This window comes from Protomyctophum bolini (genome assembly GCF_963924005.1).
Source record: "Protomyctophum bolini genome assembly, chromosome: 19".
NCBI classification, from domain to species: Eukaryota; Metazoa; Chordata; class Actinopteri; order Myctophiformes; family Myctophidae; genus Protomyctophum; species Protomyctophum bolini.
Window position 1 is genome coordinate 3,001,577 of NC_137880.1, and position 26,690 is coordinate 3,028,266.

General features: G+C 42.2%; 1 protein-coding gene across 1 annotated transcript in view; it reads right to left on the bottom strand.

The window, feature by feature from the left end:
- cdc42bpb (CDC42 binding protein kinase beta (DMPK-like)) overlaps positions 1–26,454 on the bottom strand; it is an 80,281-nt gene extending 53,827 nt beyond the window's left edge. The window contains exons 1-2 of the mRNA XM_080790499.1: positions 25,407–26,454; positions 5,557–5,651 (exon numbers count right to left, since the gene is read on the bottom strand). Coding sequence (XP_080646625.1) covers positions 5,557–5,651; positions 25,407–25,581 — 270 coding nt within the window. The 5' untranslated portion in view covers positions 25,582–26,454. The remainder of the gene's footprint in view (positions 1–5,556; positions 5,652–25,406) is intronic.
- Positions 26,455–26,690: the final 236 nt, after the last annotated feature.

Consider the following 26,690-nt stretch of genomic DNA (forward strand, 5'->3'; position numbering starts at 1 on the left):
CTGGGCTCCGACTACTTTAATCATCATTTTAATTTCAATTCAGACACAAATAGGCTGCTGTCATTTCTAAATCCCTTCTGCCCCGGTCAAAGCAAGTCTGATCGTGCATGTGTGTGTGTGTGTGTGTGTGTGTGTGTGTGTGTGTGTGGACCATTTCTCTGCCAAAGAAGAGGTGTGTCACAACAACCATACCTGGTTGCCACAACAACACTCTCTCTCTCTCCCACAACAGTCTCTCTCTCTCCCACTCTCTCTCTCTCTCTCTCCCCCTCCATTAAGGCTGCCCTGATTCTGACTCAGAGCCAGGATGACTAAGCACGCCCTCAAACACCCACCCCCACGTATGTGCATACGCGCGCGCACACACACACACACACACACACACACACACACACACACACACACACACACACACACACACACACACACACACACACACACACACGTGACTAAATATACTGTCAATTCCGTCAACAAGTACAAATAGACAAGACGAAAATACAATTCCTACGTCCTAAAGTCATGCTTTAGGACGCAATCAAGGCCCGCCAAAAAACACATGTTAGTCGACTAAATCAACTGTAGATTTTAGTCGACTAGACCAGTGGTTCTCAAACTTTTCAGCCCGTTGACCCAAAACCGAAATTAGATATTCGCCCGGGACCCAAAACTACTGAAAATAGCCAATCTACAAGCTCACCTTGGGAGCTTGAAGATTGGCTATTTTCAAATGGCTGAAATGCATATAGAGCTGAAGTGGTTCATGCATGTTTTGTAATTATGTGTGTATTCTCTGTGTTCATGTCAAAGCGTGGGATTGTCCAAAGGTGTCCATATTCAAATACAATGTCCATCAATTTGCCAGAGAATCACTACGTCTGTGTTTACTTATCTATATCCACAAAAATAAACATTTCCCTTAAAAAAAAAAACCCTGCACTATCCGCAAGTTTCACACATATTTAATGCTATTTGCTGAGTAGTTACTGTATCGATTTTAAATAATTTAAATCGCATCGGATCGAACCAATATCGTCCGTGTATCGTATCGTCAACCGTGTATCGTGATGATACGTATCGTATATGTTAAAATGTATCGTTAATCGTTACATAACACCCCTAATGTTTTGTGATAATAAATCCAAATCAACAAAGTAACTATAGTAACTAAAGTGTGGGAGCTATATTCAGTAATTTGCTATTTCAGTATTTGTTATATATTTAATGCATTTCTTATTTTTAGTTTAATTTGCTTTGCTTAATTTGGTTTGTTTACAGCCATTATTTCTGTTGCAGCTAGAGCTTTTGTTTTGAAGGTGATGGGCAGTTCACAGCTGAGTCTATTTAATGAAGAGAGCACACAGGGAGTCAGAGAGCACTGGGAAGGTCCATGTTTTTTTTTTACCAGCAGCTTATAGGGAGAGCACTTTGACATCTTGTACCTCATACTACTATCTGTCTGGAGAAGCAAATAAAAACAACATCAAATGTGGCTGCCCTGACTGGACAATGGTCTTATTCCCTACCGAACGATTCGCTGCCCAGTGCTTTTAGTGGCTTTTAAGTTTTATTGTTAATGGTGTTGATTAGCCACTACATAAAAGTTTTAAATAACTGTAGAGGAGTAAAAGTACATTTGCCTCAGACATGTAGTGGAGTAGAAGTAAAAGTACTGGAAATTGGAAATACTCTAGATATGTTCATTATTATGTTTGAAACAAAACACCATTAGCCTTTTCATGCCACACGCACCGCCTAGAAGAGTAAATGTACTTTTAGAAGTTACTTTACGCCCACTGGTCATAAACAGGAAATGCTACAAGCTACGCTTATCTGGAAAAACACTTCCTGCCGCTCCGCTGGAGACGCGCACGCCGTCCATGGAACTTCCTGTTCAGAAGTCAGGCCAGGAAGTCGACTGACACTCAACGACATGCACGGCGCTCGTTAAGACGTGCGTTAACCCGTTCTGGGAGCATTATGTTATACTTTAGCTGTTGAAAAATTAGCAGATCTACAAGCTCGTAGCGCGGCACCGAGTGCCGCGCTACGAGCTTGTAGGTCTGCTGTTTATTTCTTTTAATCGCGAAAATGTGGCGCAAATCTTTGAATATATATTCTTTCAGAGCAAACGTTTTTTAACTCAACTCTTTGCTTCTGGGGTGAGGGGGGGGACGGACGCTGGAACAACATATTTTGAGATTGGGGTCTGTGGCCAAATACAGATAATTCTGGGGGTCCCTCGACATGAAATAGTTTGAGAACCACTGCCACAGAAACATGGGGTTTTTCAGAAAACTGTCGGGATTTAGAAGGCCTTTGTAGAATGGAGCTCAGGTCTAAATGGGTTAAGCAAATGAACATGCTACATCACCGCATGTATAATTGTCCGTGTGAAAAGAGTGAACGAGAGAAAGAATGAGAGAAAGAATTGAGTTATAAAATGTTCACTCTGTAACAATATATATCCAAAGATTTGAGTCACATTTTCTTCTTTTCAATAGCTAAATTATAACATAATAATGTTAAGAACATTATGCTCGTAGTGCCGCGCTACGAGCTCGTACAGACACAGATAATTCTGGGGGTCCTTGACATGAAAAAGGTTGAGCAAAGTATAAGCTCTGAAGAAATGTTCAAATATATTTCCGTGAAACGGAAATGGCAGATTCTTCCTTTACTCGGATGTTTGGGTATAGTTCCCAGACTGTATATAGGCGGTTATTGTGGAATAGTTGTCTGGGCTATACCAGCGTTGTTTTTGGCAGCACATTTTGATTTTAGTTTTAGTCATAGTCTCTTGAATAGTTTTCATTTATAGTTTTAGTCACATTGTAGTCACTCGGAATCTCTTAGTGTTGGTCTAGTTTTAGTCGACTAAATATCACAGGATTTTAGTCCTTTTTAAAATGTGTTTTGCCGGTTCTTGGTGCCGTCGTAATGACTGTGTTTTTTACACTTGCTGAAAATAGCCGATCTACAAGCTCGGTGAGCTTGTAGATCAGCCATTTTCCGCATGCAACCAATTGTAAGAATGACTTATACTAGTCTAAACTAAGTATGCACCCCCTAGTCCCTTCCTAACATTTTATTTTCGGTTTAGTTTTCGTCAGTGAAAAAAAAAGAGGCAGTCGACGAACAATTTTTATCTTATAGTTTTAGTCGACGAAATCAACACTGGCTGGGCTACCGGAGACTAGTTGGGGGGGGGTCTATTTTTGGTCATTACTTCCTGTCTGGCTCAGGTATCAGGTATTTCCTGTTAGACTTCCCGGGAATCCAGCCTCTGCCCTGACCCAACTTCCTGTTCACTTGTTGTAACCAATCGCGCGCGCGACACACACACACACACACACACACACACACACACACACACACACACACACACACACACACACACACACACACACACACACACACACACACACACACACACACACACACACACACACACACACACACACACACACACACACACACAGGACTCATGCTATAGCATATACACATGCGGCACCTCGCAGATCGGCCCATAAGCTTGTAGATCTGCTATTTTTTTGGGGGGGAAAGAAATCGTGAAAATGTGTCGCAAATCTGTGAATAATATATATATATATATATATATATATATATATATATATTCTTTCACAGCAAATGTTTTGACTCAAATCTTTGCTTCCGGGGGGGTCCCTGGAACAACATTATCAGACAGGGGTCGGCGGCCAATTACATGAACCCATTCTGACCTGAGATCAGATTCTAAAAATGTCTTCTACATCCTGACAGTTTTCTGAAAAAGCTATGTTTCCATGTCAGTCGTTCTTCGATTTTTCAAAAATAGCAGCCCTACAAGCTCGTAAGCGCGCCACTCGGGGGCGCGCTATGAGCTTGTAGATCTGCTATTTTTCAATAGCTAAAGCATAACATAATGCCAACATCCCGCCCAAAATGGGTTAACAGTGACAAAGAAACAAAAACTGGTCTCAGGTCTAAATGGGTCGATAAACAGCCGACGCATTCTCAGGTCGGAGGGATACCAATCTCATCCAATCAGGAGGGAGAACAGAGACAGGAGAAGGATACAGGATAAACGAGTGAAACAGGAAGTGATGAAACGAGGAAGACAGACAGAATTGGATTTAGAATACGATCAAAATGAAGCCGATCAAACGTCTTCAACCCATTTAGGCACGACGTCGAAAATCAAAAAATAATCTTCTAAATCCTGTGTTTGTCCTGTTTCTATGTCAGTTGTGCTCAAACTATTTCATGTCAAGAACCCTTAGAGTATATATATGAATAGAGACGGCACCCGAGTTCTCCTCCCATCCACTTGCATTAAGTTGCTCTAAAGCGCATGAGGCGATTTCACTCCTCCTTCCGAGTAGGAACAGAGTGCATTGTGGGATGGATTGGGCCCAAACACAGGAACGCGCTGCCGTTTGACTATCATTGCACGCGTTCACGTGCGTTCACGTATGAAACAGCGTTCACGCGTCATCGTGAACGTTGCACAATGATAGTCAACGGACCAGCGCGTCCATGTGTTTGGGCCCAGCGCTGCAATACCAAATTCGGCCACTATGTCCATTTCTCCTCAGGGTTTCCTCCGGGTGCCGTCTCTGTACTCTAAGCAAGAACCCCAGAAATGTTATGAAATTGCCCTCCGACCCCCATCTGAAAATATGTTGTTCCAGGGACCCTCCCCCCCGAAGCAAAGATTTGAGTTAAAAACGTTCGCCGCTCTGAAAGAATATATTCAAAGATTTGCCCCACATTTTCATGATTTTTCAAAAATAGCAGACCTACAATCTCATAGCGCGCCACTCTGTGGGCTTGTAGATCTGCTATTTTTTCAATAGCTAAAGTATAACATAATGCTTAAAACACCAAAAGGGGTACCCGTTCAAAATGGTTTAAATAAATACTTCATGAAAAGCCTATGGGGAAAATTAATGGGGAACTATTTCCTGCAACGCTCTTTAGCAATGATTACTGTCACAATAACATATAGAGCTATTTAACACCGTTACTGAACACACACTCTATAGCAATGATTACTGTCACAACATAGAGCCATTTAACACCGTTACTGGAATATCACAAAGGGGGGAACCAAAAACATAACTTAAACCACATGTAAAGTGATAGTTCAAGCACATTGCAAAGGTTCTTGTCAAATAGTTGCCGTTTTTAAATTGCCACAATGATACACATTGTGTATGTGTGCGTGTGTGTGTGTATTGGGGTAGAATGGAATAGGTGTGTGTGTGTGTGTGTGTGTGTGTGTGTGTGTGTGTGAGTGTTTTGTCAAAGCAAATACACCGCATATTTGTGTCCTGCTGAGTCAGGTCAACACACACACACACACACACACACACACACACACACGTGCTGCAGCAATGCAAAGAAATGCTTGCTACATTCCAGACATAGACCAACATTCACGGAGGGGAGGGGAGGAGAGACAGAAACAGAGACAGAGACAGAGACAGAGACAGAGACAGACAGACAGACAGACAGACAGACAGACAGACAGACAGACAGACAGACAGGTCTCACCTCTCCGAAGGCTCCTCGGCCAATCACCTTCAGCATCTCGAAGTCGTCTCGGTGGAGCCGCATCTCTTTGACCGTGGTGGTGAAGGGTCTGACTGGAAACACAACAAAAGACCATCATCAACTGACTGGAAACACAACAACAGACCATCATGAACTGACTGGAAACACAACAACAGACCATCATCAACTGACTGGAAACAACAACAGACCATCAACTGACAGGAAACACAAAAACAGACCATCATCAACTGACTGGAAACACAACAACAGAGCATCAACTGACTGGAAACACAACAACAGACCATCGTCAACTGACTGGAAACACAACAACAGACCATCATCAACTGACTGGAAACAACAACAGACCATCAACTGACAGGAAACACAAAAACAGACCATCATCAACTGACTGGAAACACAACAACAGAGCATCAACTGACTGGAAACACAACAACAGACCATCGTCAACTGACTGGAAACACAACAACAGACCATCATCAACTGACTGGAAACACAACAGAGCATCGACTGGAAACACAACAACAGACCATTATCAACTGACTGGAAACACAACAACAGACCATCATCAACTGACTGGAAACACAACAGACCATCATCAACTGACTGGAAACACAACAACAGAGCATCAACTGACTGGAAACACAACAGACCATCGTCAACTGACTAGAAACACAACAACAGACCATCAAACGACTGGAAACACAACAACAGACCATCATCAACTGACTGGAAACACAACAACAGACCATCAACTGACTGGAAACTAGGGATGTCAGGGGGTAACCGGCTAGCCCGTTAGCCGACCGTTAAGAAATATCCGAGTATGCTTATCAGCTTCCTGGTTAATTTGCATAATAATAAATGCGTGTTCTGATCTTAAATCCATTTATTTTAGATCGTTTTTAGTAATAGTACAACATAGACATTACAGAGACTCTAGTTGTCACTGTACAATACTTTAAAACAGTTGCACACATGCCTAAAATTGCTGTTATTCAGCTTGTCACATACTCCAGGCTGCATGAACAGCGCTCAGGCACTGTTTTCTGCCCCCTCAATGTCCCAAAGTTTTCTGTTGTACTGCAATGGCTAGTTGGCTACAACGGTAGCTTTGCGGTAGTCAAACCGTAAGCGAGTGAGATTAACACAACATGTCGACCGTATCAATGCAGAGACCTATACTTGGCATTATTAAATCCATTATTGGCCATTTGACCTGGAGGGAGAACGTTCACAGCCGCTGCCGCTTCCTCCTCCTCCTCCATCTCCCCACACTGGCACGGCTTACGGCTATCAAGTTAGCCATGTGCTATCGATGTTTGAGGGTTTTCTCGTCAGCGAAAAGTCAACAAACAGAACACGAATAATAAATTTAAAAAAAAGGCTTAGCCCATGCGTCCAGTGGCTTTATAGGTATAGGTTGCTCAGATCTGGACTGGACTTATTTATGTTTTGGACTAGAACCGGCGGATCTCTGTACTGTAGACGCGCAGATGCATGCATCATACAGATGCGATGCGTTGTTTATTGATGATTAAGGCTACAACAATTTATTTATATATTGTTAAATGTTGCTTTTTAGTTTGTCTTTTAAAAAAGGAGCATAAATAAATGTATACCATTCGTCTAGCAAAAACATGTAGCCTATACATGCATACCGGTATTACAAGCCTGGAACAACATATTTTCAGACAGGGGGGGTCAGCGGCCAATTTGATAAGATTTCTGCAAAGTATAATCGTCCTCAGGTCTAAATGAGTTCAATCTGCACCCACTGCATTAACGGTGGTAGTTACAACGGAGCAGTTTAAAATCATGACGCACGCACGCACGCACCCACCCACGCATGCACCAACCCACGCACGCACGCACCCACCCACGCATGCACACACCCACGCACGCACGCACCCACGCACGCACGCACCCGCGAAGGACATCCATAATCCCCATTTTGGGAAAGCAATTAGATAATTTTTTTGTCCTTTTAATGTGGTATACTGTAGCTCACAACGTTGTGAGATATCTGCTATTTCGGTGTGCACAACGCGCACACACACACACACACACACACACAAGTGAGGTATAGGAATCAAACTGGCACACATGTCCCTCACAAGAGACAGACAGACAGACAGACAGACAGACAGACAGACAGACAGACAGACAGACAGACAGACAGATTCATGATCGAAGTTTTGTTTGTTTCTGTAGGACAGCGTCTCTCTCTGCATGCCTGTGTGTGTGTGTGTGTGTGTGTGTGTGTGTGTACATTCCTGGTAGAAGACAAGTCTAGTCTAGGGTAAAAGCCTGTGGCTTGCATGTCTTAAGTTATTTAAACATACCTTCGATATCGGGATATCGATTTTTTCTTTTTTGGGGGGGTGGGGGTCTAATGAACCTACTGTGCCAATATATAGCTAGTATAATGCGGAATATATGCTGCATATATATATATATATATATATATATATATATATATATATATATATATGCCATAATATCCAGGAGTCCAGACAGACAGACAGACAGATACAGACAGGCAGACAGACAGACAGACAGACAGACAGACCGGTCGAGCCAGTACACTGACCAGCATGAGTTGACATGTACACATGAAAAGCGTCAACGCAGAAACCCAAAATACCAGGCCAACAGGACACACCCTAGAGAAAGCCATATAGCCTCCTAATGCAGAATACACAGAGAACCAACAACACTACCACTATTAGCATCACTGTTGTCTTTGGGCAGCCATTTTGGATTTGTAGCTTTAGCCATTATAGTCTTTTGAATAGTTTTCCTTTATTTTCTTGTTTGAAATACTTTATTTAGGAACGAATACCTCCATTGAGATAGAGTATCTCGTTTTCGAGAGAGTCCTAACGTCTTTGCCACATTTTAGTCACTGTAGGAATGTCTTAGCTTCGAGTTTTAGGCATAAGATTTTACTCGACTAAATCTACAGTTGATTTAGTCGACTGAAATGTATTTTGGCGGGCCTCGATGTCGTCGTGATGACCGATTTTACACTTGCTGAAAATAGCCGATGTGTAAAATGACTTATGCTGGATCTCTTGTCCACTAGTCCCTCCTAACATTTCAGGGGACTTTTTATTTGTTGACGAAATTGCCAATAGATTTAGTTTTACTTTCAGTCACCATAGCTTAGTTTTCATTTAGTTTTCATCCGCGAAAAAAAGGTAGTTGACGAACATTTTCCGTCATAGTTTTAGTCGACTAAATCAACACATATTAGCATAGGCAAGTGGTTGCCTAAAAAGGAGGTCGGACTCGGGGGTGTCTCCACACGATTGTATTTATTCATGTATTTATTTTTTGAGTGTGTGTGTGTGTGTGTGTGTGTGTGTGTGTGTGTGTGTGTGTGTGTGTGTGTGTGTGTGTGTGTGTGTGTGTGTGTGTGTGTGGCGGGGGGGGGACCCCAGATAACAGTAAAGTGACAAAGTTCACAATTCCATGCTGCATTGATGTGGAAACAGAGATAACAGGCAAAATATTCAGTGATGTAAAATAGGTTTTCAATGTAATGAGTCCCGGGATGCAGGGGTGGTATTTTAGAGGAGTCCCAGGGACATTTGATGAGTCCCACTTCAACGACGTTAGAAGTCATATTTAGCCATTTTTTACAATTTGCAGCATTTAACTCCCGTTGCATATTATATGGTTATAATGTGGTTACATTCATGTAGAAAACAGAAGAAGAAATGATTATTATAACATAACAATTATTCTACGTTATCTACCTTCTTGTAAATTAACTTAAGTCATACTGCAGATGTAAAAAATGAAACCAAAATGGGTCGCCCATCTGGTAAAAAAGGAAATAATCTAATAAGGTCACCTTATTGGCTCTCCAATCATTTAGCTGGGGGACCACCTGGAACCCCCTCGAGGACCACTAACGACTAATTGAGAACCGCTGCCAAAGAGTATCAAAGAATCACACTTGTGTTAAAAAAGCCTTTGTTTTTAGACTTTTGTATGCTAGCGAGGGGGGTCCAAGCTCATAGCGCCGCACTATGAACTTGTAGGTCTGCTATTTTTGAAAATGTGAGCACAAATCTTTGAATATATATTCTTTCAGGGAATGTTTTTCAACTAAATTATTTGCTTCTGGGGGGGGGGGGTCCCTGAAACAACATATTTTCAGATGGGGGTCAGTGGCCAAATACATATCATTTTTGGGGTCCTTGACATGAAATATTGAGCACCACTGATATAGAAACATCGGTGTTCCAGAAAACCGATTTAGAAGTCCATATAGACTTCACAGTGCCCCAAACAAACATCAAAGTCAATAGACAATAGACGTCAGAACTAAGGGCTCTAAACAAACCCCATAGCCTCGGCTGCCGCATATGTATGACGTAATCTTTCAAAATAGTATTTAAATGCTCAAGTAAAAGCACATTCTATGAGTTTGTAGGTCTGCTATTTTTTTGGAAAAGTCTTGAAAATGCGGCGCAAATTGAATATATATGTAACGTTTTTAAGTCAAATATTTGCTTCTGAGGGGTCCTTGGAAGTTGGAACAACATATTTTCAGATGGGGGGCCGGTGGCCAAAGTCATATATTTTCTGGGGTCCTTGACAAGTCGACATGAAATAGTTAGAGAATACTTTAGCTATTGAAAAATAGCAGATATACAAGCTCACGATTTTTTCCCCAAAAATAGCAGACCTACAAGTTCATAGCGCGGCACTCGGTGCCGCGTTTCTATGTCATTTTCACGAAAAACCGTGAAAATGACATAGAAACAGTTTTTCAGAAAACCGTCACGGTTTTAGAAGACATTTTGTAGAGAATCTTTTCTCGGGTCTAAAATGGGTTAAATAACAGCACTTGGGTATAAACCAGGGGGGCAGTCAGACGGATATTTTGTGAAGCCACTAAGGAAATGAAAGTTCATATAATGGCCTGTTGTGGCGCTGTCACTGGACCCAGAAAAACCCATAGAAGTCCATGTATTTTGGCCCAACTTCACCTAGACTGTATTACCTTAATAAACATGGTCATGAATACTTTTTGCTTTCAGTCACTAGTTTAAAGTCTCATTTCTAATGTCATAATATTCTTTTTGGAAAATTATGGTCCCATTTATAAAAAAAATGACCATAAAGTCGTGCATGTTCTGAGGGGCGTGGCTATACCGTTACAGTCTATGATAGGGATCCCCCTCCCACTCGAGTCAAAATAAAAACCAACGAAGAAGAAGGGGGGGGAAGTCCCGCCTCGTTGTCTGGGCCAGCCAATGGGCCAGCTGGCCTGAACTGGGCCAAAACGGATCTTGAAAGATGGCGACTTCCATTGCAAGGACTGACAGGCTTCATTTTAAGTTCATGTTAGACCCGCGGAACGCTTTGTCCATATTTTTTACAGTCTATGGTATAAACATTCTCAATTACGTTGCACCACCGCGGGAACGCCAAAGGTCAACGCCTTTGTGTTGTGTAATGATTGATTGATGCCAATGTTTTAACAGCCCTATCAAGAAGCCAATAAACCCATTTAGGCCCGACGTTGAAATTATAAAAAGATTTTATTTTATTTTTTTCTGAAAAAACCTCATGTTTCTGTATCAGTGGTTCTCAATATTTCATGTTAAGGACCGCTAAAAATTATATGTAATATGCCGCCGACTCCCCCCCCCATCTGTAAATATGTTGTTCCAGGGAGAAACGGGTAAAACAATAGGTACTAGGCTGGGACGACACAGATACAATATTAACAATGCCAAAAAGACAACCACAAGATTTGTGCAACATTTCATGGCTCACGGCATTGAAGCTCTAAAATGCGCTGGACTTCAACACAATCCCAACTGGACAGTTTTAGGACAAAGACGTTTTAATGAAAAACAGTGGATTAAGAACCTCAACGCGGATTTTCCTGGAGGCTTAAACATGCCTAAAATCAGATCTTGAACACAACAAAACTTAAAACTCAGGGTTAAACTGGAGAAATCTAAAAAGTGATTGGATCAGACTTCCTTCGGATACATGGCGAATGCATTTATTCCTTGCATTGTGCACTGAAGTTTATTAATTCCCCCTCCCCGGGCCCCCCAAATATTTGAGTCACATTTTCACAATTTTTCAAAAAAAATAGCAGACCTACAAGCTCAATAAATCAAGTATAACATAATGCTTTATGGTTCCCGTCCAGAATGCAGGGATAAAAGGATAAGACCGGGGCCCTGTTATCGCCTGAACAACGTTTTGCAGGAATCATTGAATCCATTCGTGTCCAAACAAGACTCCTAATACCTCTGCGTTCCTCCCTTCCTCCTCCTGCTGCTGGGTTACATTAGTGCAAAGCATCACGTTCTGAAGTGATTCCGGCTTTTAACCCATTCTGACCTGAGATCAGTCAGATTCATACGAGGTTTCCACTGGACACACACTGGTCTGATTAACCCATTATATGACCCGAGATCAGATTCTAAAAATGTCAGTCGCTCTTCGATTTTTCAAAAATAGCAGACCCACAAGCTCAGTCTACACAAGCACAGTCATCTACAAGCTCATAGCGCGCCACCGAGTGGCGCGCTATGAGCTTGTAGATCTGCTATTTTTCAATAGCTAAAGCATAACATGATGCCAACACCAAAATGGGTTCCCGTTCAGAGTGGGTTAAAATCCATTTAGACCAGAGGACGATTTTTACAAATGGTGTGTTTCTCTATCAGTGGTTCTCAAACTAACTTCATGTCAAGGACACCCAAAATTAAATGTAAATTGGTTCTGAGTTAAAACCGTGAAATAATGAAATAATAATATATATTCAAAGATTCTCACCACATTTTCAAGCTTCGTAGATCTGCTATTTTCCAATAGCTAAAGTATAACATAATGCTTAGAACACCAAAAAGGGGTTCCCGACCCGTCCTGAATGGGTTAAATCCGGGAGACAAAAAAAGATGATAATCTTATGATCATCTACAGCTTTTTGTTACGTTTTCAGGGACGATAAAACAATAACTGATTAATGATTTATAAAAAACCCATTTAAGACATGAGACCAGATTCTACAAGTGACTTACAAATCCTGACAGTTTTCTGAAAAAGCTCATGTTTCTATGTCAGCGGTGCTCAAACTATTTCATGTCAAGGACCCCTATAGAATTATATGCATTTGGCCGCCCCATCTGAAAACATGTTGTTCCAGGGACCCAAGGGACCACTATGAGTTAAAAACGTTCGCTATGTACATTCAAAGATTTGTGCCACATTTTTTTAAGATTTATCAAAAAATAGCAGACCTACAAGCTCATAGCGTGCCACGCTATGAGCTTGCAGGTCTGCTATTTTTCAATAGTTAAAAGTTAGCCAATAGCTAAGGTGACACGGATGGTGTTTCGGGTCTTAATGATTAAATTCCGTCGTAAAGGATTGGGTTGTGTGTAGTTTACATTGCCATGAATGTAACAAACAAACAAAAAAAGATAATAATCCAGGTAATTATGTAATTAAAATTGTGACAGGCCTTGATAATACTGAAAAGAGAGAAAAATATATGCATATAAGGTGGGCTCACCGCAATCAGAGGAGCCATCACTCCACTTCCTCAAAAACGGAACTATCACTTTGACACAACGTAAACAGAGCAGTTATAGCACGAGTCTTGCGCACGCACACGCACACACACACACACACACACACACACGTGTCTGTGTCTCTCTCTCTAGTCACAGTGCAGGGGCTGATAAGGGGAGCGAATATGCAGCGTGCGTTCATTCACCTCTGCAGCGACAGAGAGAGAGAGAGAGAGAGAGGAACGCTCTAAACTAGGACACAAAGCAAGGGCACCAAACCGCCAGGGAGCGTGTTCATGCTGCATTTATAGACTGTGTGAGTGGGGGGCTGACTGATCTCCAGGCTCCTCCGTCCATGTGATTGTCCTACATCAGGAGCTTCCAAATAGTGGGCGTCGTCGTGTCACCCTGTGTAGGGTGCCCTTTTTTTTTATATATATATATATAAATTTCATCCCACGATTTTGCAACCCATTTCTTCACCCAGTGTCAATTATCTATAAGCCCATTTAGAGACCCGAGGACGATTGTATATACAAATGTGCCTTCTAAATAAGACAGCGGACTGAACCTCGTGCTTCCTTCTGTGCATGAGGAGTCCAAGTACATTCTATTCACCTGACAGGGGGGGGGGGGGTTTCCCCTGTTGTTGGTCGTATAGAGCACCGAAGTCTGACGTCAATATCGGTAGAGGGCGCAAATCCACAGGTTCGTGTACTTTTTTATTTGTATTGTAATCCATCCATCCATAGGGGGTTTTAGATCGCCTCATATTAAGAACTGTGTTTGAAAAATAAACAAAATCATCCCAGCCGTCTCACTCACATGGATATGAAGAATCAACTGACCGAGAGAAGACGCTATTGTCACTGCTACTGAATTAGTTACATTTTCACTAGAAACGGACTGTATCATACCGTAATATATGAGTGACTGACTGTCGCAAACGATACAGAGACACCTCCCCTGACAATAAACAAACGCCATAGACAGCTTGTTTATTTTTGGACCACGATGCCTATATGAAAAGATTTCAAGATGACCCCCATGTTATTCTCCATCATAGAGAAATAAATCACTTTCCCGTGAATCAGGGGAATCGAGGGGACTTCGGCGCTCTATAGCGCGCGGAAGGAACACGTTATTCCGACCAGTTCCTTTATTATTATTATGCCCTGTTATTCCGACCAGGGCACTGATGACGTGGAGGAGAGAAAGCGGCATATAGCCACGTCACACCCATTTTTAAATGCATTTTTTTCTGAAAAAAACTCTATATTTCATGTCAAGGATCCCAACTATTATATGTAATACTAATATGCCTCCGACCCCCCATCTGAAAATATGTTGTTCCAGGGACCCCCCTCCCAGAATATCTGAAAGATATATATATTCAAAGATTTGAGGCACATTTTCGCGATTTTTCAAAAATAGCAGACCTACAAGCTCGTAGCTGGCCACTCGGTGGCGCGCAATGAGCTTGTAGATCTGCTATTTAGCAATAGCTACATTATAAGACATAATGTTTAAAACACCAAAGGTCCAGTGGTGCCTCAGAATACTATATTTAGAATGTATCGATGTCCCCACTTGAAACCGTACTTGGTGCATTATTTTTCAGCCTACAGTACCCCACAAGGCCCCCATTATTTTGTTTACTATTTTAATAACTTTATAGTTAATAGTTCGACTAGTTGAACAATAAAAAAAAAAAATCTAAATAGTAAAAAAATAAAATGGCAAAGAAAGTTTACGGATTAAAGGGGCGACAAGTCCCAAGTCTCTTCACCAAAAAATAGCAAATCTACAAGCTCACAGTGCCAAGTATAACACTCATTTTCAGTCTGTCCTAATGGAAACAAATATTCTAGCATAAGTGTTGATATCGTCGACTAAAACTAAGACGAAAAATGTTCGTCGACTACCTTTTTTCACTGACGAAAACTAAATGGAAACTAAATGAGAACTAAGCTATGAGGACTAAAACTACTGACAATTCCTAAAATGTTAGGAAGGGACTATAGTGGACAAGAGATCCAGTATAAGTCATTTGACACTTGGTTGCGTGCTGAAAATAGCCGATCTACAGATCAGCCATTACGGTGGCATCGAGGCCCACCAAAATACATTTTAGTCGACTAAACCAGCTCTAGATTTAGTCCACTAAAATCTTATGATATTTAGTCGACTAAAACTAGACTAACACTAAAACATTCCAGGTGACTAAAATGTGACTGAAACTAAATTAAAACTATTGGGAGTTGGTAAACTATAGCGGAGTTGGTATTAATTAACCTCTTAAATATCGGAGATGGAACCCGAGACCTTGACCAGCCCCATTTACCCGCTAGCTCATACCTGCAAGCTGCAAATTGTGAAAATGTCGCGCAAATCTTTGAATATATATTCTTTCAGAGCGAACGTTTATAACTCAAATCTTTGCTTCTGGGGGGGGTGGGGGGGGGGGGTCCCTGGAACAACATATTTTCAGATGGGGGTCGGTGGCCAATTACATATAATTTTTGGGGTCCTTGACATGAAATATTGAGCACCACTGACATAGAAACATAGGTATGTCCTGGTAGGTCGATAAAACCAGCAGTACTAGAGGTCCTGGTAGGTAGATAAAGCCAGCGGTACTAGAGGTCCTGGTAGGTAGATAAAACCAGCAGTACTAGAGGTCCTGGTAGGTAGATAAAACCAGCAGTACTAGAGGTCCTGGCTGGTAGGTAAATAAAACCAGCGGTACTAGAGGTCCTGGTAGGTAGATAAAGCCAGCGGTACTAGAGGTCCTGGTAGGTAGATAAAGCCAGCGGTACTAGAGGTCCTGGTAGGTAGATAAAACCAGCAGTACTAGAGGTCCTGGTAGGTAGATAAAACCAGCAGTACTAGAGGTCCTGGCTGGTAGGTAGATAAAACCAGCGGTACTAGAGGTCCTGGTAGGTAGATAAAGCCAGCGGTACTAGAGGTCCTGGTAGGTAGATAAAGCCAGCGGTACTAGAGGTCCTGGTAGGTAGATAAAACCAGCAGTACTAGAGGTCCTGGTAGGTAGATAAAACCAGCAGTACTAGAGGTCCTGGCTGGTAGGTAGATAAAACCAGCGGTACTAGAGGTCCTGGTAGGTAGATAAAGCCAGCGGTACTAGAGGTCCTGGTAGGTAGATAAAACAAGAGGTACCAGAAGTCCTGGTATAGGATAGTAAACCGGCAGTAATACATATCCATGGCTGTCATTATCTATACTAGACCTTAGCCCCTCTCGGAACCCTCCGTAAAGTTTCTGACATTTGGATGTTACTTTACGACGGGTCCCTATGCATTTATTCCACGCGTTATGGTACACAGACACTAGCCAGTCCCGGTGCGGGAGGCGGTACAATGGGAAGTCAATAAGGAAGTCAAGGAAGGAAGGAAGGAAGAGAGAATTTCAGAGGAGTCAAAACGGTCAAACAAAGCCAAATGAAAATTTCTCTCACGTTTCCGTTGTCTCCTATAGCCGATTTATGCTTCTTTTGAAACATCTCACCACCACCAAAAGGCCGCAGCACGGCCTGCACGGAGGGTATGTACGTCTGTGTACCATAACGCGTGGAATAAATGCATAGGAACCTTACTTAAAGTAACATCCAAATGTCAGAGACTTTACGGAGGGTTCCGAGAGGGGATAACTAGACCTGTATATACGTGCCCGTCGGCCACTGGCCTACTTGAGAACGATGCAACTTGGGAACCTAATAGTACCCGTTGTCAACTCGTCACAGCACCCGTTTTAACTGTCCGTCTGTGTCCCACATGGAGATGTCTGTATCTGCCTGTGTGTGAAGAGGGCAAACTGCCTGACTGTGAAAAGTGGACTGGTTAAGTAGGCTAATCAATTGTCAGGTGTGGGGTTGCCGTGGCAATCAATTGGCTGAGGCAGAGGCTGGAAATTGCACAGGTGAGGGGATTATTACCATGATTAGGCCCACTGGCAATGTGTGGTGAAAATGTGGTGCAAATCTTTGAATATATATTATTTCAGAGCGAACGTTTTTTAACTAAAATCTTTGCTTCTGGGGGGGTGTGTCCCTGGAACTACATATTTTCAGATAAGGGGGCCGGCAGCCAAATACAGATATTTTTGGGGGTCCTTGACATGAAAATGTATGAGAACGACTGACATAGAAACATGGGTTTTAAAAAAAAAACTGTCTAAATGTGTTAAATGGGGCTCCATTTTTCATGGTAGGGTTGGGATCTGGAATAGTGTTGGTTTCGTCAGCTAAAACTATGACAGAAAAAAAATCGATGACTAAAATCTTGTCAAGAAATAAAAACTAGACTACAATGTCTGGCTATAGTGGACAAGAGATCCAGTAAGAACTAAAAGACAAGTCCTTGTGCGCGGTTGCGTGCTGAAAATAGCAGATCTACAGATCTGCTATTTTCAGCAACTATAAGTGTAAAACCAGGCATTTATGACGCCCATCAAGGCACCGGCACAAAATGCATTTGTCTCAACAAAATCAACTGTAGATTTTAGTCGACCAAAAATCGTATGATATTACATTTCAGGTGACTAAAATGTGATGACTAAAAACGAAGAAAAAAGAAAGTGATGTGACAAAAAATCAACACTGAATTCCAGAACCGGCAGAACCGGAGGAGCCGGATCCAACATCATGGAGGAACCAGAATGGGTTCCATTCCATTCCATCACATTTAGGAAGTCCGTGAACCGGTTTTATCCGATCACAATGGACTTCCCGTCTAATTGCAATACCGGTTGTTCGAGGAGGAAAAAAAAGTTAATTTTGACCTGAGATCAGATTCTAAAAATGTCTTCTACATCCTGACAGTTTTCTGAAAAAGCTATGTTTCTATGTCAGTCGTTCTTCGATTTTTTTTTAAATAGCAGACCTACAAGCTCAAAGCGCGCCACTCGGTGGCGCGCTTTGAGCTCGAAGATCTGCTATTTTTCAATAGCTAAAGCATAACATGATGCTAACACCAAAAGGGGTTCCCGCCCAAAATGGGTTAATCCCAAGGACCATCAAGGAAGAGGAAGAACATCCGCACACCGCTTTGTAGAGCCTTTACGAGACTTACTTTATTTTAACCCCTTTTTGGTGTTTTAAAGCATTATGTGATACTTTAGCTATTGGAAAAAATAGCAGATCTACAAGCTCATAGCGGCGGCACCGATTGCAACGAACAAATTGCAACGTTGCAATTGTAGATCTGCAATTCCATTTGGTGCAATTTGTAGCCTCTCAGACGTACATTTGTGTCGGTTCAAGGAGCCGTAAGGCTCTCAGCTAAACCCCCTGGTTGGTTAACTTGATTGAGGGCTTTAAATGGACCCTTACAGCCAGGTCTATAACTCTGAGAGCGTACGAATGGAAAGAACAAACACACACACACACAAAGAAAAAATAAAAAAGGAATATATAGACAAATCCACAGAGGGTTGCCTGGGTGCGGCCATTACTGAGGTGTACCATTAACACATTTAGTACCGGAACTGCATCAAAATAAAGGCGTTGCTTGCGCCGGAGTAATCGCCAGAGTAGTGATCGCTTCCATTTTGAAAGCCATGAACCGGAAATACTTTCTTAAAAAAGTTGACTGACAAAGTGCCATCACAATCTCCGATCATCTTAATATATTTATATACGCTACAAAAAGAGTTCATATTTTGCGGGAGAGACGGATGAGGAGCAGAAACGCAGCGCCAGCATATCGATCCATTCATCACCACGGAGAGCGCCCTGGATGAGGAGATACGAGTCATTCTTTCCGCCGCGCTAACATGGGAGTCAATGACAAGCTAATAGTTTCACAGAGCGTTAGCATACGGCAAGCGAAAAGCGAAATGCCAAAAAAAAAAGAAGTAATTATTCTGAATATTATTATCTCGCCCCGCGTCGTTTGGACGTCGCTAGGACGTCCACAGACGTCTAAGGCACCTCTCGGTTCCAATCCTTATGACGTTTCAGGACGTGTTATGTACAAAATGTGTTAAGCACAGCAGCACTGATTAGCCACACCTGGCCTATACGCGAGCACCTGCTCCATGGATTACACCTCAGTAATGGCCGCCGCTCCCAGGGCACCCCTCTGTGGATTTGTCTATAGGAATCGTTAACCCATGACGTCAAAATTAAAAAAATGTTTTCTAAATCCTGACAAGTTTTCTGAAATACCTGTGTGTATACCCATCAGTGATGCTCAATATTTCATGTCAAGGACCCCAAAAATGATATGTAAATCGGCCACCGACCCCCATCTGAAAATATGTTGTTCCAGGGACCCCCCTCTCAGAAGAAGATTTGAGTTAAAAAAAAACGTTCGCTCTGAAAGAATATACATTGAAAGACTTTTGACGTTTTTCAAAAATAGCAGACCTGCAAGCTCGTAGCGCGGTACCCTACGAGCTTGTAGATCTGCGATTTTTCAATAGCTAAAGTATAACATAATGCTTAAAAAACAGCAAAAGGAGGTTCCCGTTCAGAATGGGGTCAAAGGGAGCTAAAGGACGCCAACCCCAGACTCAGCACTGCACAGTCTGTGGGGAAATAAACATGTGTGGGTTTCATTATTCATTATAATATTCATTTATTTCATTGGGTTACATTTCGTTTAAATATTTTTGTTTCAAAACATTTGCAATATTAGGGAAGCTTTTGGGGGGGGGGGGGGGGACGATCCCGATCAAAACTGTTCCTGTGTGTGTGCGGAGGAAGGGGAGAATGTTTAGGCCCGTCACAAAAATGCTAAATGATGTTATGTTCTATAAATCCGATTGACATTTTATACCACTTAAATGGTGTAAAAGATCGGTTTCTCCAGATAGGGTAAAGTGCCGATCACAAATGGGGTAAATTGCTCTTTCAACGTCATTCCCAAAAAAGCACCATGGATTAAAAAACAAAATGCAGCAACAATGATTTCCAGTTCATGAAGAAACCAAAAAGGAGGAGGAAAAAAAAGACATTCCATGAATTAGTCTAACAAATCTTGAAAAAGTAGTGAAAATAGCCGATGTACGACAAATCTCACGAAGCGACGTGTTGTGAGCTTGTGAGCAGTGTTGTTTTTGGCAGCAAAATTAGATTTTAGTTTTAGTCACATATTTTAGTCGTAATGGCTGATTTTACGCTTGCTGAAAATAGCCGATCTAAAAGCTCACAACGCGTCGCACTGCGACGCGTTGTGAGCTTTTAGATCGGCTATTTTAGATTTACCGGTAGTCTTTATGTAGTTTTTGTCCGTGAAAAAAGGTAGTCGACGAAAATGTCTCGTCATAGTGTTCATCATCATCATTTTTCGACCGCGGTCGAGATCATGGATTCCACAATGCTATACGCCAGACTTCCCGGTCCTTCATTGCCACCCCCAGTTCCTGCCTACTGAAGCATGTGTCCCCTATAGCGATGGAACGCTATAGGGAACCCAGGGAACGACAGCTTTCTACCCCTGGTCTGCTTTGAGGCAGGACTCCAGAGAAGGAGGGAAGATATAACCTCATCGTCGGCTCTGTATAGCAGTGGCCGGCAAACTGTGTTCTTCTGGATCGGACCAGTGAAGAAACACGGGGGAAGGTTGCCGTATATTAGATTAGTCGATGGGTGGCTCTTCCAAGACAGATTTTGCACTCATTAGAAGGCGCGTGGGTGTTAAGTGGCATCCAACCCATTCTCTCGTTTCTTTCTTTCATAGTGTTAGTCGACGAAAACAACACTACGAACAGAGACATAAATCTAGTGCACCAAACATAAAGTTCTGAACTTGCTAGTGATGAGAGATTAATCGGCAAAATATATCGGTATCAGGCAATTCTAGTTGGTCATTTGATTAAATCGGCCTCTGCCCGAAAAATCTGACAAACGAGCCCAAAGCAACAGCTTGAACAGATCAACAGGCTCACAATAAATATACGGTATTATTAAAGTTAAATAATATGACTTGCCTAAGCCTGCAGTGCCGATATACAGTACACTGTTACATGTATATTTCAGAATGGACAAAATTATTATATATATATTTTTTTTAATACAGAATGAGATCATATCGACATCGGTAATATCGCTAGGGATGCACGATTAATCGGTAGCATAATCGGAATAGGCCATATCGGTATCGGAAGGGTCTCAAAATAATACAGATTATTGTAATGATTCTGAACCCATTCTGAACTGAGATCAGATTCTAAAAATGTCTTCTACATCCTGACAGTTTTCTGAAAAAGCTATGTTTCTATGTCAGTCGTTCTTCGACTTTAAAAACATAGCAGACCTACAAGCTCATATGAGTTTGTAGATCTGCCATTTTTCAATAGCTAAAGCATAGCATAATGCTAACACCAAAAGGGGTTCCTGCCAAAATGGGTTAATGTAAAAAAAAAAGTCATCAATGAGTTCAATATAAATCAAACGTGTCTAGTACCTCTAGTCTACAACAAAAGCCACATTATTTCTACATTTGTTCTCCTTCAGTAGTCATTCTGTTGAGCAGAGCACGCAGTTTAGAGTTAAGGGACGCAATCAACCAACGACCTCTGCATCCACGGGATGCACTACTGTACTGTTTTTTATTCTAGTTTATTTTGCTATAGCTTTAGTTATATTATAATAATAATTTATTCTTCTGTTTTCTACATGAATACAACCTAATTATAACCATATAAAATGGGAATTAAATGCTGCAATTTGTAAATAAAAAATAAAATAAAAATGAAAAATATGACTCCTAACGTCGTTGAAGTGGGACTCATAAAATGTCCCTGGGACTCTAAACACTCTAAAATTCCATCCCTGCATCCCGGGACTCATTACATTGAAAACCTATTTACATCACTGGTAGAGAAAACAGACACTTGGAAATGGAGTATAGGCCATTTATTGAGTGATTGAATACTTTATTAACAGGCTTTGGGCCTGTTAATAAAGTATTCCTCTGTATAATATCGGAATCGGTCAGAATCGGTATCGGCAGATATTACCCTGCAAATAATCAATATTGATATCTGCGAAAATGTCTCATCGGCCACATGATCCCTAGACCTTTTCGTTCGATGTTGTTGATAAATCAAATACGTGACACTATTCAGTATTTAAGTTCGACGTCATTTTGTAGTGCTACGTTACGTCCGGGTCCAAGTGGCACCAGCTCCCGTCCGCATCTCATTGTAAATAGAATATCTAAACGCGAGAATCTTTTTACAATGACGTTATTTTTCAGAAAGGAAGCCATTGAGGGTTAAAATGGGTCTTAATGCTTCCAACTCGAGTAGAATTATTAATGTGTCCATGACAACAATAATATATGATGTGGGGAGACAATAAAGACTATTATTATCATTATTATTGAAGGTAAAATAATATCAGTAAAATATTTCGGGGCATATTTAGAATGTGTGCAGGCTTGAGTATGTTGAATCTTTTTTAGTTGACAATAAAATTAAATGGCGATAGTATTCCATGTGGGGCAGACGGCCTGTCACAGCCAGATTTGGGAGAGCAGCGCAGCTTTGTTGTTAAGAAGAAAGTGGTAAAATTAGACTTTCGTGGTTGTTTTCGTCTCAGATTTAGTCAGACGGAGCGTCACAGTATAACTCTATGGGGACACAAAAGTAGGACCCGGAAGTATCTCAGGAGGGGGGCGCTCACGTCACAGCTAAAATACTGAATAGGCCCATGCATGTGGGATGTTGAACTGAACTCATGGGCATGCTTAACCCATTTTGTGGTGTTTTAAAGCATTATGTTATACTTTAGCTATTGAAAAATAGCAGATCTACAAGCTCATAGCGCGGCACCGAGTGCCGTGCTACGAGCTTGTAGGTCTGCTTTTTTTGAAAAAAAGAATTGCCTCAAATCTTTCAAAGAGTTTCAGTCTTTAACTCAAATATTTGCTTCTGGAGGGTCCCTGGAACATGTTTTCAGATGGGGTCGGCGGCCAATTACAGATCATTTTTGGAGTCCTTGACATGAAATATTGAGAACCACTGGCACTGATACTGAAACATGAGGTTTTTCAGGATCTTTTCTTTTTTAATTTCGGCCTAAATGGGTTAATGAAAATCACCAGCACCTTATTACGCCATGTAGCCCGTTACATATAGGCAGCAGGAATGTACCCACAATGCAACACGGGACAATACAACAACAACACTCAAACACAAACCACTGGACAATGCATGGACATGCAACAACACACACATACATGCCATGCACACGTACAACACAGTACACAGCAGACTGACTGTGCACATTATTAAAACCAACATCCATTCAAGACCAGAACTATAGACCGGGCGGGTTCCTAAAGCGTTTTTTCTTGTTGTCGTGACCCCCAAAAAGAAATATTTACGTCTCTCCCTGCCGGGACCCAAACTGAGTGAAAGTAGCCGATCCTGGGGAGAGCAACGGACTCCAGCAGGCGTCCCAGGGGACTGACCAGGGGTAAGCAGTTTACTGTATATACTGTACCAGGAGTACTGCATGTTATTTGGTGAGGGTACACTAGGAGGACAGTGGTTCCCAAACTTTTTCATGTCAAGGACCCCCAAATGGACACTCATTAGCCCCCCATTTGAAAAGATATTCCAGGGACCCCTCCCCATAAGAGAAGTCTTCTACGGCTCTAGCAGTGATGCATACTAGTCTACAGACGTCAGACCCCCATTTAATGGTATTTCTATCTCTGGGACCCCTGATTTATATTGTGAAAAAGCAATGTTAACTTAATTCCGAGAGTTTCAGAGTTACAGACCCATAAGGGTCCATTTGGTTCCTAACTATCATTTAGCACATTTGGGACCCCCTGGATTTACCCCCTTCAAAGACCCCCTGCGGGTGTCCCCGGACCCCACTTTGGGAACCACTGCCGCACACACACACACACTGCACGGAATCTCTTGACAGAAAGTAGCTCACATAACAGGTGTTACACAGGTCTATATGGCGGACCCTCACTTCACACAAGTGTGATTTTTTTTATGAAACAAATACTTTTGAGGACAGAAAGAGGATTAGTCCAGCTTTCCGTACACAGCTGCAATGTTGGCGAGTTAAGCATGGTTTAATGTGCAATCTGATAGCTCTTTTCTGCTTGGGTGTTATATGGGCTGTCAATGTCGCAACTCTAACATTTAACATAGTATTGCAAATTGCAGTATAGACATCCATCCAGACAGGATTATACCAGTTGTTCTCGACTAAAACCCTTTCATGTCAAGGTCAAGGACCCCCAAAAATGATATACGTATATGAGGCCTTCTTGGACGACCCATTTCAAAACGTGTTTTCGTTGGGACCTCTATATTGGTATAGAGGTGTTCGTTCTGATCAATCGGACGATTCTCACTTCACCGTAAATCGGCAATTCACCCCAATCTGGAGAAACCAAATCTTTTATACCATTTAAGTGGTATAAAAGTCAATCAGACAGGCCTAAACATCCTCCTCTTCCTACCCTTGACATAATATTGAACTGATATTAGATGGGAAGGGGTGGGTCCAAGGGCCAGACATGGAGAAGCCCGTGCACTAAACAGGTGGTGAGGGGCTTCGATGGACCAACATTTTTGCTCCTCAATCTTTTTGTCAGTTCAATAAGGAGCCCCATAACTCTGGGAGCACACAATTGTAACCAAATGGACCTGCTCTCAGCTATAGACCCCCTGGTTGGTTGGTTGATTGATTGAGGGGGGGGCTTTAAAATGGACCCTTACAGTATACTGTAACTTATTTTGTTCATGTTGCACGGGCGCCCTTGACGCCCAAAATACAGAAAAGGTATAACCAAGGGGTCCCGAATTAAGGGGCGAGGAGGGTCCCCCTTTGAAAATGAGATGCTGCATCTCAAAAGGGGGCCGGACCCCCATTTAAAAAGGTATGCCAGGGGACCCCCCATGAAAGAATATTGTTACAGCTCTAGCAGTGATTCTCGGACATATTTTCATTTCAAGGACCCCCCCCCGTTTGACGTGAATTAGTCTACAGTGCCCCCATTTAATGGCATTTCTATCTCTGGGACCCCCCGATTTATATTGTCAAATCAAACTTAAGTTAACTCTGAGAGTGTACAAATGGTGTACACTCTCAGAGTTACAGAGTACAGACCCAAAAGAGTCCATTTGATTCCCAACTATAATTTAGCATGGTGGACCCCCTGGAACTCCCTCAAGCCAAGGACCCCTATAGTGGGAACCACTGCTACAATCCCTTCAAAATCCCAAATATCCCAAAAATCTGAAACAACAACAATAACAAAATGAGCAATCTCTCACCCCACTCCAGGAAGTCTTGGACGTGCTTCTCCCTCTTCATGGGGGAGTTGGAGCACTCGTTGAACAGACAGATGAGCAGGTCCAACAGAGTCTCCACGCTCAGGCAGCTGGGGTTCTCCTGCGTGCCTCCCAGGAGCAGAGACTCCAACTTCTTCAGGCGGACCTTGGCTGACATCTTGTCAACTTTATATATTTTTTATTTTATTTAATAGATCCCAAAGCTACGTTTTCGTTGACGTGCAGTCCGTACAGGGGGTGTTCCAAAGAAAATAAGAAAAGAAAAAAAAACGCAATACCTAAAAACAAAAAAGAAGAAAACACTGTATAAATCACCACGTCAGTGAGTCAGAGGACCTTTCTAACAAGTCCTACTGGCTTCACAACCCAGCCTTAAACCAGCGATCGATCCCCACCAACCACAGCCACACAGTACACAACTTTATACTGCTGTGTTAGTTAGCCTAGCCGCAGTTAGGCTAGCTGCTGGCTTCCTATTTAATCCATGGAGGAAAAAAATCTGCGATCCCTCCCGTCCATCCTCCACCGTTTGCTAGCCGATCTGATTTATTTCCACGGTTATTCTAGTCAGCGATCGAGGCCTCGACTGCCGATTCCGTCCCGTTGTTGGTCTTTGAATCCCGAGGATCACAGATCTGGACGTGGTGGTGTTGGGCTGATGATCCCAGGTTGTTGGTGGAGCCACCATGGGATTATCATTCTTCTTTCCCTCCCCACACACACACAGCCCAGTCCAGTGAGATCAGATGTCCACCATCACGTCCATCATCGCCCTCCTCATCCTCCTCGTCATGCTTAGAAAGTCAACGTTAGAAAGTGTCCACAATGTCCCCTGTCCTTTTCGTCCCGAAACACAAAGAAAAGCAGCAGTCAGGAGGAATTCGGGAGTGGCAGCAGTACTGTGTGTGTGTGTGTGTGTGTGTGTGTGTGTGGTGGTGGTGTTTTTTTTTTTTTTTTTTTTTTTTGCCGGTGTGGTTGGAACGGAGCTAGCAGCAGCAGGAATAATATGGAGGATCTATCCTGACCTGCTTGCTTGCTGCTGCCGGGCGAGTCAACACACACAACGCACACACGCCAGCAGCACGCTGCTTCCGCTGTGCGCGACTGGGCTCAGCACAATAAAAGCGATTGTTTGAGCGTATACTAGCGCTTCATTGGGTCGTCCACTCAAGTCGTTTGTATTGCGTTGTGCTTTGAAAATGTACTGTAATTCTGCAAACTGTTAATAAAAACTTCAATCAATCAATGAATGAATAAAAAAAAAGC